This window comes from Formica exsecta, unplaced genomic scaffold, assembly GCF_003651465.1.
Source record: "Formica exsecta isolate Colony F162 unplaced genomic scaffold, ASM365146v1 scaffold465, whole genome shotgun sequence".
Taxonomy (NCBI): domain Eukaryota; kingdom Metazoa; phylum Arthropoda; class Insecta; order Hymenoptera; family Formicidae; genus Formica; species Formica exsecta.
This window is the reverse complement of record NW_021851887.1, coordinates 425,851-437,066: the sequence shown is the minus strand read 5'-3', so window position 1 is coordinate 437,066 and position 11,216 is coordinate 425,851. Positions and strand designations below refer to the sequence as shown.

Sequence of the window (11,216 nt, the reverse complement as noted above, 5' to 3'; positions counted from 1 at the left end):
AGCGTCGTAAAAATCAAAAGGATAACATCTCACGGATCGGGCGGTCGATCTAAATTTGAATTTCAAATTATGCACGTACACATATACACGCGGCAGCGGAATCTCACGAAATTCAAGGGATGCGCGTGCATCCATTTCCCGGCATTTACGGTCGAATACTTAACGATAAATAAAGGCGTAACGAAATACGTGGGGCGATAAGAAAGAAAAGTGAGAAAAAAAATGGGAGAAACGCATGTGATGTAATTCATTTAAGGCCGGGTGACAAAATTTTGTTTGCGGTTTACGGGATCGGACAATACAGCATTGGCGAAGTTGTATTTTTCACGATGCACCGGAGAGAGTAAAGAGGAGATTCTTCCGGGAGATATATCGTAATTACAGCGATGGAGCGTGAATCTTAGTCATGTTCGAATAAACAGGCATATCAGAGATAATAAGACGAAAAAAAGAATCGCGAGCGCGAATGAAACGTGGTTGCAATGTGGGGTGATATTTGTGGGATAACAATATGAAGAGAAGCTTACAAAAACGTCATCCTTAATTCGCCGATGTGAAAACAAAAAAGCTTATTCTCGTAAAAAATTCGTCGTTAAAGAAAAAAAATGAGGTATTGCGATTTCATAAAGATAATGCATATAATTCCTTCTTTCATAAATCACACGATCGTAATATGTCGTTAAAAAAGGTTTTTTTCTGCACACACACACATATATATATAAAATTAAATTATAAATTACATTTAAAAATGCATCAAATTATATCCTCTTATACAAATTATATCCTGATACTTTTATAGTATATCATTGATTAATATAATTAAATCTATTATATTATTTATAATTATTTATAATTATAAGTATAATTACATTATTATAATTATATCTAATTATATTCAGGCAAATAATTCCGTATTGTTGCACTGTAAATGATAATCGTCCGAGCGTAACTGACCGCATAACGCGTATTTATCGCGATTAATGACGAGTAAAATCGATTTCCTGTAATGGTTATCTTGTCTTATCGTACAGCGTCACTCGCTAGTAGGTATACGACGACGATCCTCTCTCGACCATGGCGTGAAAAATAACCGTCTCGAATGGGCTCAACGGCGCCTCAAGGGCTCTTTCGCTCGCTCTTTAAGGGTGTGTATTTGAGTTTCAATTTAAAGGAGGCCACTTCAGGGGGATTTCCTGAGATGAATGAAGCTCTGGCGAGGCCACGGACTGGAAAGTGCTCAAAGAGTGCTCGGCGGCACCCTCGTCCGGCCACCGATCTTGTCGCGAATAATGGACGCTTTTCATTTCACCACGTTTCTTTGACGATTAATTAACGGAATTAATCTCGATCGTCCGACTCGATCGAATCACTCCGACGGGCGTAGATTTTTTTCGAGATTATGTCGATGCGATAATAGACGAGTGATACGAATGAATGATTATCTCGTTGACTGAACAATGAGAAAAAAAAATGAAAAAATATTTATGTCATTGGACATTAAATACGCATGCTGCAAATGTAAATGTTCTTGATTTTACTTTTTTTTTCTCGTTGTCATTTCAATTCACGTTATCCAGGTATAAATAGCCATTTTTCAATTAACTTTACTTTTTAATTCATGTAGAGATGATTTCCATCTCTTTCATGATCTCATAGAGTGAGAATGTTTCCTTTCGCGATGACACGATAAGAGCATGGAAAGTTCGTCAGAACGGCTCGTCTGTCTGTCTCCGCGCTCTCTTTGTCTTTCTCTCCTGCATACAGTTACCGGGCCGCGAAAGAGGGTTTAAAACTTTGAAGCGCGGGATTTCATTTTTTAGCCCGCACCACTTTCCACCAAGTTAGGAGACTCGCTCCAACAGCAAAGACATGAAAAATAAAGTTTACTCTTAAATTAACTCCCGCGACTGCGCCGAGCGCGCGTGTCTTCCGCGTTTACGTGGTTAGTGTATGCAGCTGCAGTTGCAATGCGGCAGGACAGAAAACAAGATAAAGAGAAAGATAAAGAGAAAGATAAGGAGAGGTATAGAAAGAGAGAGGAGCTTCGCAGATGTTTAAGTATATCCTTGATTTTCCCTCGCTCGACTTTGTCCGACTCTTTAACGAACGGCTCTCTCCGTGATCTTACCGTTATGCAAAATTTCCCGAGGCTACTTCGCAGTTTATATCGCGCTCTTTTTACCACTGCGCTATAGACAGTCGTGACTTTGTTTTACCGTCTCGTCTACCCTTTTGATGTCCTTATTCAGCGCGTAGCTCGTCTACATTTTAATTAATTAATTACATACAACTACACCACTTACGTTTATTTGTCTTTACAAATAATTCACAAATAATTATCTCTTCGGTTTTAAGGCGGAACCATATACAGTGCCGCTAATGTTTCTCTTCCGTTTTAAAGAGAACCGTTTTTTCCGTTTTTAAGCGTAGAGGCAAAAAATATACTGCTCATTTTTTTAAATGTGATTAGTTAAAAATTAAATAAAAAGACGCATCATCAAATAGTTCGATAGAAAATGAATACGTTGCACTGATATTCACTGATATTATGAATTTTAAGATTATACGAGGCGCTTATGATATTTCTAATACAAAAATGCCAATTTTGCAATTATAACTCAGAGATAACGGTGCTGATTATAACATCATTGTATTATGAAAGGCAATGAGAGAAATCGTAATTACTAAATTAAATTTAATGGATGTCTACGAAAATATCTTAATCCAGATAAGCACGATTGTAGCCATCTACATGAGTTTTCGAAGTAGATGGACACTAAGATCTTTGGAAGATATCGTCTTAAACATGGGTAAGAAGGAAACTGTTCGTAGGCAGCGAGGATTATAGCTTTCCATGTAACATAACTCGGATATAGAACAAGCCTGAGGGACTCTATATGCCAACTTGCGTGGGCTTAACCAACATTTACATAGGCACAAACGTAGACTGAATAACAATGCTTGAAACGGAGCCGAAACCAGCCGTGCTATTCTACCGAGTGGTCGTACCTGCGTTTAGATACAGGATTTACACCGCGTCCATGAGAAATGGATAATTTCGCTGATATTTTTTTGACAGTAAATATGTGAAGTGCATCATAACAATCTATATTATTTCGTTATATCAAATACTATTTTAAATTTTATTTTATAAAGGCAGATAATATAATATATTTTTATATATGAACATCCTCGGGTTATATTATATTTAGTTACGTTTTCGATTTATTAAATTAATTTATTTAATTCAAGCAAAGATATGTTTTTCCAAAACCTTACGATCTTGCTTGAAGTCTATTTAAAATTAAGCAAAAGACATTACCAAGTCTATTTAAAATTAAGCAAAAGACAGGATCTTTGTTGAAAATTTAGCTATCAACAGTCACCTTTAATTTTTAATTACTTATAGCTCAAATTTTTCAACCAATATTTCGACATTTCTACTAAAAAATCGATTTTAAATTTGCACAAAAAGCTCCGCTTTTTACTCTAATTTTCATGAATTATTTTTACGCGATTTGTTCTACATACATATATATTTATATAAATATATCTATACATATCATTTGTTTAAAAATACCATATATTTTATTGATATTCGTGTATTCCAATAAACGTCCACGTGTTGCATGTAGTTCTTTCTAATTATCACATATTCGTTAAAAAATTGTTTTGATACCAGTGTACAATAATTAAATTACATCTCCGCATATCGTCCTTTGAGTAATTGTGCTATTGTATTGGCAGTGTCAGTAACAGTAACGGATATTTATTATTCAATCGACAAGCGTCAATTTGGGTAAATTTAATAATTTGTATATACGCATTTCAGTCAGTTTTTGGCTCGTGTCGGCGTCATTATTTGTCAGAATATATCCTCTATGTCGTACCAGCAACTTTGTCGAGTTTGATAAAGTAACCAACGTTGGCAGTAAATACTTTGTGACTGGCGTAAACAAATTAAACAAATTTAACAGGTAGTTTACAAGCATTGACAATTGCCCGCGAAATCTATATGAATATATTTGATTGCTAGCCCATTTCAAGATTGGCACTTAATTACAGCAAAATGATTACATGTTCACGTGTACCACTATAAATGCAGATATAGATGGTATGTCAAATGTGTTTGTCTCTTTCAGTATCCGGAAAATATTCGGGTTAAAATATATTGCAGGCAAAATATAAAAATTAAATTTCTCTCGTTTAAATTTCTCTCTTTTTCTCTCCTTCTCTCTCTCTCTATTTATTATACATTATATACGTTATAAAACTGAAAATTTCTAAAATAAGCCTTTATAGTTAAGAAATTGAAAAAGAGGTTTTTTCATCAAATTAGCAAAGAATATTGTTTCAACATTAGCTCAAGAATATATGCTGAAAGAAATTGTAATTCCGGAAACTCCCTGCGTTGTATAGGCAATGTAATATAAAAAGATTCTCTAATAATAATATGAAGGTAATATAATGGTATTTAATATTTCGCAGTAATATAAATTAGCGAGTGTATGGCGCGTTTCGACGCGTCACGTGCGTAATATGCACGTACGTGGTCAGACCGTAGCGAAAAAGGGGTGACCTCGTACATACAACCGCAGCATGCTAACGAGAGAGCAATAAAATTAGTCTCAAGCTAATTAAATCGAACGTGCCTCTAATAGGCTAATGGTCAGTAATTAACAATTTGTGCAGCTCGCGCGCGCGCGCGCGCCAAAGTCGGTACGGAGTATATATACAAGGGTGTTGGAAAAATACTTACAGGGATGGTGGTGTTGCTCCGAGCAAACGGTATACCTGCGTTTAAGCATCACATGGTACGTGCAAGAAACACCAGTGATACTAATGCTTGTCTGTGTACGATGCGCGAAACCGCCCGCTCCAGCGATATTCATACCGAGTCGGTGTGCTCGCTCGTGTGTGCGATGTCACCTTTAGATGTATGCTTGTATGCATTGTCGCGATCTAATTCTGCAAAAATGGAATTAATTCGCATGCTATTTTGCGTGGCGATCAAAGCGGACGCACGGGACAATAGCGCACAGATTGCCTTCATTTTTAAACTTTTTTCCGCTTTAATTCCTTTCTGTGTACATGCGTATTGTACATGGTCTATTTTGAAATTAATAATTGAAAATGTTACGAGAAATATCGTTTTATTCTCTCATCGTTTTTAACATTTATATAAAGCGTGCTGCCATTAAATTGTGCTACAATTGGGTGAAATGATGATTTCTTATAAATGTGTAAAAATTTTAGAATAATTTTTTTTTTTTATCTTATTGATATTGCGCAACTTTTCGAGAAAAAAGTTGAATATGAAAACCTAGTGTGCGTCTATTGAGCGAATAAATCCTAAGACCGTACTAACAAGTGTCTATCCAATAAGATGCTTGTTTTGTGGCTTTAGAATTTATTTGCATATAATGCTTATAATAATATCATTATTGTTTTTCACTGATCTCTTGAAATGTATTTAACTAAATACAATGTTGAAAATATAATACGGAAAAAGAAATTTATTGAAATCTGTTTTGTATAATAAAAATATTTAATCTTCAAAATCAGTTTTATAAAATTCTGATTGTTTCTCTTTATTTTTTATCTACTTCGATTTCTCTTGTTAAATTATCAATATTTGCTTGCTTAAATAATACATAAATCGTTATGCCAAAAGTAATTGTGCATTTTCGAACGCGATAAACGCACCAAAATAAAGCAATAATGCAAAACGGAGAATGTAATTGAGATGAAGCCCAATACGGTATGGCAATATATGAATTGTTTTATTATTAGGTGGATCGAATGAAAATTATTAGAATTGCCCCTGCCAGGGGTACTCGCGTACATCAAATCGTACAAATCAAATAATGTAAATCTGATGGCAATTATATATAGACTTTTTAAAAAATAATAATAAAATTGATTCTTGTTTATATCATTATTAACATAGAGATCATAGAATACAATAAAAAAGGAAAGAAAAAAAGACTAATCATTAACAATAAGGACAAGATAAATATACATTTAGAAAACATCGTGTGAGAGAGAAAGAAAGGAACAAAAAACAAAGGTCCCAAACTTCTTTGACCTCTTTTAAACTTTCTATTTTAATTTAACTCAAAATTTAATCTCTCTTTTAATTTGATTCAAAATCCATTTATATAACTATTATCATTATAATCGCACAGAATATTCCGCAATCGAATCACTGATAATCACAAGCGTGGAATTACTCTGCAAAGGATACACATACACATCACACGTCTGGGCCAAGGTTTGTTAGTTCCTCTCGGGATTTACTTAAACGTACTTACGTGCGAGAAGTGGTAACGAGCGGCAGCATGGCAGACGAAACATGAGAGGAAGACATAGAACAGCATCTCGTATGTATCCTATTCTCTTCTCTGTACGATATCCTTCTCACTCAAGATTCTGCTTTTCGATTTTCATCCCCGGCCGTCAATTAAGTTGTCCTTATTGAATTGAACTATATCTTGTTCACTGAAACCAGGCTCGACTTTTCATAATCTCACGATGATTCTTACATGAAAAGTAAGTTTGGATTATGAATTATACTGTTTAAGTTTACAGACGATCCGCGTTATACATTACCACTCAAGAACTTTTCTTGAACTTTCAGATTTGTAAGGAAAATGTCCAATCTAGCAATAAATGATACTTTCTCTTTGTCATCTTCGATGTCCTCTCTATTCATCGATGTATCTATTGATGTTGTAAATATTGATTCTTTGCCTGAGATGAATTTATTATTGACATTACATTTGCCTTAAACTTAAGATAAATGTGTATCTTTCTTTTGGTGAAATTATTTATAAATAATTCAAATTTGACACTCTTATAGTTATTCTCCTTATCACATTTATTATTATATACATTATCCTATAAACTTTTAAGTTTTGGCCCTGAACAGAATTGATTTTAATCTATTGGTTTCTTATCGATACATGTAATAGTGTAATATAATATAATATCTAGCGATAAATTAGATGTTTTATTCTTAAAATTTTCAATTCTTTTCATGGCGCAGGTTTTAACACCATAATTTCAACAGAATATATAATTATCTGAGCCTTATATATATATCTGATTGTGTGTGTGAGCTTAATATTCGATTTGTATAGTAAACCCACTTTTTCGGGCTATTATTAGAATTTTTTTACTTGAATTATCTGATATGCTAAAAGATAAATCATTTGACTTAATTGATTGGTTTTTGTTTTTATTGCATCTAAAATTTCGAAAAAAAATATTTAAAATTTAACATTGAATAATTGAATTCTTATTGGAATTTGGAAAATTAAAAATGCTTTATGATTAAAACAATACATATATAGAAGGCAATAAAACAAATAGAAGGCAATTAAACAAATAGAATTTAGAAAATAAGACTGAGTTATATTAAATAATATCTATTACCTGCAGAAAAAGAGCATTGGTTACTTACGTAAAAATTTGTGAACGACTTAAATCCAGATTGATTTTTTTTTTTTATATTATTATAATAAAAAATATATTGTATTTTCTTACTAGGCTGTACAAACTAGTTATGTATTAATTTATTTTTTTTATTTTTGTGTTTAATTAATAAGCTGCTGTTATATTTATTTATGTGGGATTTAGGATAGCGTTCTCAACGGGAATAAGAATGACTCCCGTGCTAAAATGCTAAATTTATTATATCACAATAGATCTTATTTCTTCGTATATTTGTATAGGACTTTTATGATATACTATACAAAATGAAATTAGTTCATATTTATTGCAGGATCACGTGCCCATCATGCCATTTAAGACATTTTGTTCACAATGGCTGTATGCAAGGATTGCAACTGACCTGCCCATTTATCGAGAGCATTGTAACGTGCAGCGCATACTGATTTTTTATCCAACTCGAGAACTTGGTTTACCTAAGAAATATAGAGAAAATGTTGCACACAATCTAATATTATAATTCCGCGCGTGCAAATGTCATTTTTAAAAGATTATAATAGTAATTACCTGATCTATACGACCGTGAATAGTATTGTCCAATATGCAAGATACCAAAAGACTTTCCACTTCAGAAACGTCAATATTCAATTCTTTACTTATAAAAGGAATATAAATTCTAGTATATGGTCTTATCAATTTAATTAAGACCTAGAACCATATGCAATAATAAAATATCACAATATATAACATAAATGAGATACACAGATTTATAATAGGTTAAATATTTTAACATCTAGTGAATTAAAATAAAATATTGTAAATTTTGTTGCTGATACTATCACACTTAATGCGAGCTAAAATTATGAAAGATATACCTGTGTACGTATGTTTCTTAATAAATCCTCAATATGTTCTCTAATAAAGGGATCATCCATAATATTATTCCTATTTTGTTTTAAAATTAATTCAAACTGATTGATATCGTTATTCTGATAACTGACAACTAAGTTAGTCATTGCTAAAATTTCAGGATCATTCTTATATGGTTTTGCCTCTTGTGAATCAAATGGATTAATACCAGATTTCATTAACCTAAAATGAGTGTTATGTATATATTGGATGCATTAATTAATTATAATAATAAACAATGGATAATCACACTCACATATTAGCCAGTACTAAGTACTTTAAACATGTTGTACGTCTTGGTGATCCAGATTCATCGTAATTTTTAAAGGCTTCGAAAAAATCGGTATGTGCTCTTTCAAATTCACCTTCCCTTAAATGCATTTTACCGCCACATTCTGGAAAAAAGATACAAGCATTTTATTATTTTAATGTTCTGAATAGTATATATGCACATTATAAAAATATAGTAACAATATATATAGCAACAATATATGTATAAATCTTGTTATTTCTAACAAATTTTCATATTTTTACCTCTGATCACACCCATAATTAATGGATGTGGTATAGCACTTTTAATATGAAGACTTTGTTCATAAAGTGTTTTCAATTTCTTATTATTCTTTTGTGCTGTATACATTTGTATTTCTAAGGCATAAATTTCCAATAATTGTGTTCCTTTCTTCAAATCATCTTCTCCATCATCAGTCTAAAAAATATATGTATACATGTTAAATACATACATAAGTATATATATATGTGTGTACTATATGTTTGAAATGCGTTGTTATATATATATACAAACATACATACCTGACAACTTTGATGAAGTTGTTTTAGTATTTTTGCCAATTTATTGAAATCTGAACGATCGTAATATAGTTTTCCCAATTTTGTATTTGTTTTAAACCATAACCTATCATTCTTTGCATCTTTTAATGCATCTAATGTAGTTTCATAGAAATCTTGCAATAATTCCATCTTAAAAAAAAATGCCCACCATTCTTTAGAATTGAAAAAAATTTGTATAAATAAGAAAGTTTAATGAATAAAAAATTCAAGCAAATACTTAATAAAATCATTTAAATACAATGCAACAAATTTATAAAAGTACAAAATATATGACATGCTTATTTGCATGTACTTACATTTTTTGATGTACTAATATAATCCAATATAGAATTTATTGATTTTTCCGAATGATTTCTAGTAACTGCACTTTTAATATAAGTTAACAATTGTTTATACCTCGCCATCATCTCCTTGTAATTGGACTAAAAAGATCATTCTCTTAATTCATAACATATAATCAAAGCTGAATGAATAGGATGCTCAATATTACTAATATATTTTTGACATATACCAGTTTAAAATTAATTTTGATCATCTGTTTTAAAGCTTTAAAACCCCATTCTCCCTTTTCCCCCCCTTCCAGATCCAATACTTTCTGAAAACTTTGTAGAGCGGCTTTCGGGTCATCTTCTTTGAGAGCTTTACTATTATAATATTGATTTTCTAAATCTACATCTGGTTCAGAATTAGAATCTTCAGAATATTCCTAAAAAATATATGTTATAATTAGAAAACAGTTAAAATTATAATATATTCGCCGAATAATAATATACTAGTAAAATACTAAAGAAAAAGCGTTGAACATAACCTAAATAAACAAATGATCGAACATATTTGCACAGGACAAAATCGAAGATTTTCAACAACGGACGGAGTTTATTATGGAAGAAGACCTTTCACAAGGCATCTCCCGAACTATTTTTAAATGTTACATAGACAGCTCCAAGAATCCTAACCTCACCGCGAGCCGGAAAAATAATCAAAACTAAGACTCGCATAATCTTCGAAGGAAAACTTACCAAGCCATAATCCTCCTCTTCTTCGCACATGAAATCATCCTCGCCATCTGACATTTCGCAGGTTCTTATCAATCACAAATGTCAGCAGAAATTTTCACACCTCCTTATTGATAGCGACGGTTATATCAAATCCAACCAAATCGTATTTTGAAATTGCTTATGCACAGACGCCATTGACACTGTACACTGTACCACAGACTGCAGCATAGCATTTATATAACATAGGTCTAGTTTTCACCGAAGTCGTCAATCCGATTCGGGTTTCGGTGCGCATCGAATTTAACGCACTGTTTCCACTGGAAGTAGAATAGAAGCGAGGAAGATTGATATTTCAGTAGAGCCAACTTAACATTTGCTTGTGAATGTAAGTAAACATCATTCTTGACAAATTTCTCGTTTATTTTCCATTTTGATAATTAATACGAACGAACGGTAACTGTTACGAATATCAACATATAGACTATATATCGACTATATATTGATGATTACGAAATAATGAAAAGTAAAGGTTGGCACCATTTACTTTCAAGCGTTTCCACCGTCTAAATTTCGTGTCAATTCGCTGCCACTTCGACAAAGCTTGTAGATTGGAGTGAGAGTGAAATGTACGCAGTCAGTCGTATTTCCATTAACTTAAATTTAGTCCTAGGCCGCACTAGATGCGAATTAATACTTCGATGGAAACTAGACCATAGATGTTATACGATATAACAACGTAACTTTGTTCAGTGCCTTTGACGAACAAAGCTGACTTACGCATATGCGCAAGCGCAGGCGGTAGATCTCGTTTTTAAATCTTTCCTAATATGCGACATCAAAGTTTTTTTTTTTTTTTACAAATATAAATCATATAATTAAACAAACAGATGCATTTCTTAAATATTACAAAAAAATTGCCAAGATTACAAACATTAATTAATTTGCTCTACGAAGCAAAAATGAATTTTTATTATAATTTTTTATTATATATTCACTATCTTTCCC

At 32.2% G+C, this 11,216-nt stretch overlaps 3 protein-coding genes across 3 annotated transcripts in view; 1 reads left to right on the top strand and 2 right to left on the bottom strand.

Moving 5' to 3' along the window:
- LOC115241062 (UDP-glucuronosyltransferase 2B31-like) overlaps positions 1–6,425 on the bottom strand; it is a 403,584-nt gene extending 397,159 nt beyond the window's left edge. Inside the window, exons 1-2 of the mRNA XM_029816595.1 lie at positions 6,315–6,425; positions 4,760–4,968 (exon numbers count right to left, since the gene is read on the bottom strand). The gene's annotated coding sequence lies outside the window, so the exon portion shown is untranslated. The remainder of the gene's footprint in view (positions 1–4,759; positions 4,969–6,314) is intronic.
- LOC115241059 (neuroblastoma-amplified sequence-like) overlaps positions 6,344–11,216 on the top strand; it is a 14,017-nt gene continuing 9,144 nt past the window's right edge. Inside the window, exon 1 of the mRNA XM_029816584.1 lies at positions 6,344–6,383. Within this exon, the coding sequence (XP_029672444.1) occupies positions 6,356–6,383 (28 nt within the window). The 5' untranslated portion in view covers positions 6,344–6,355. The remainder of the gene's footprint in view (positions 6,384–11,216) is intronic.
- LOC115241063 (COP9 signalosome complex subunit 2) lies at positions 7,676–10,528 on the bottom strand. The gene is made up of 9 exons (XM_029816597.1): positions 10,233–10,528; positions 9,725–9,919; positions 9,510–9,635; positions 9,175–9,342; positions 8,896–9,070; positions 8,618–8,756; positions 8,328–8,544; positions 8,020–8,160; positions 7,676–7,928 (listed from the first exon to the last, which is right to left on the bottom strand). The coding sequence occupies exons 1-9, from the start codon at positions 10,284–10,286 to the stop codon at positions 7,809–7,811; spliced, it is 1,335 nt and encodes a 444-aa protein (XP_029672457.1). The 5' UTR covers positions 10,287–10,528; the 3' UTR covers positions 7,676–7,808.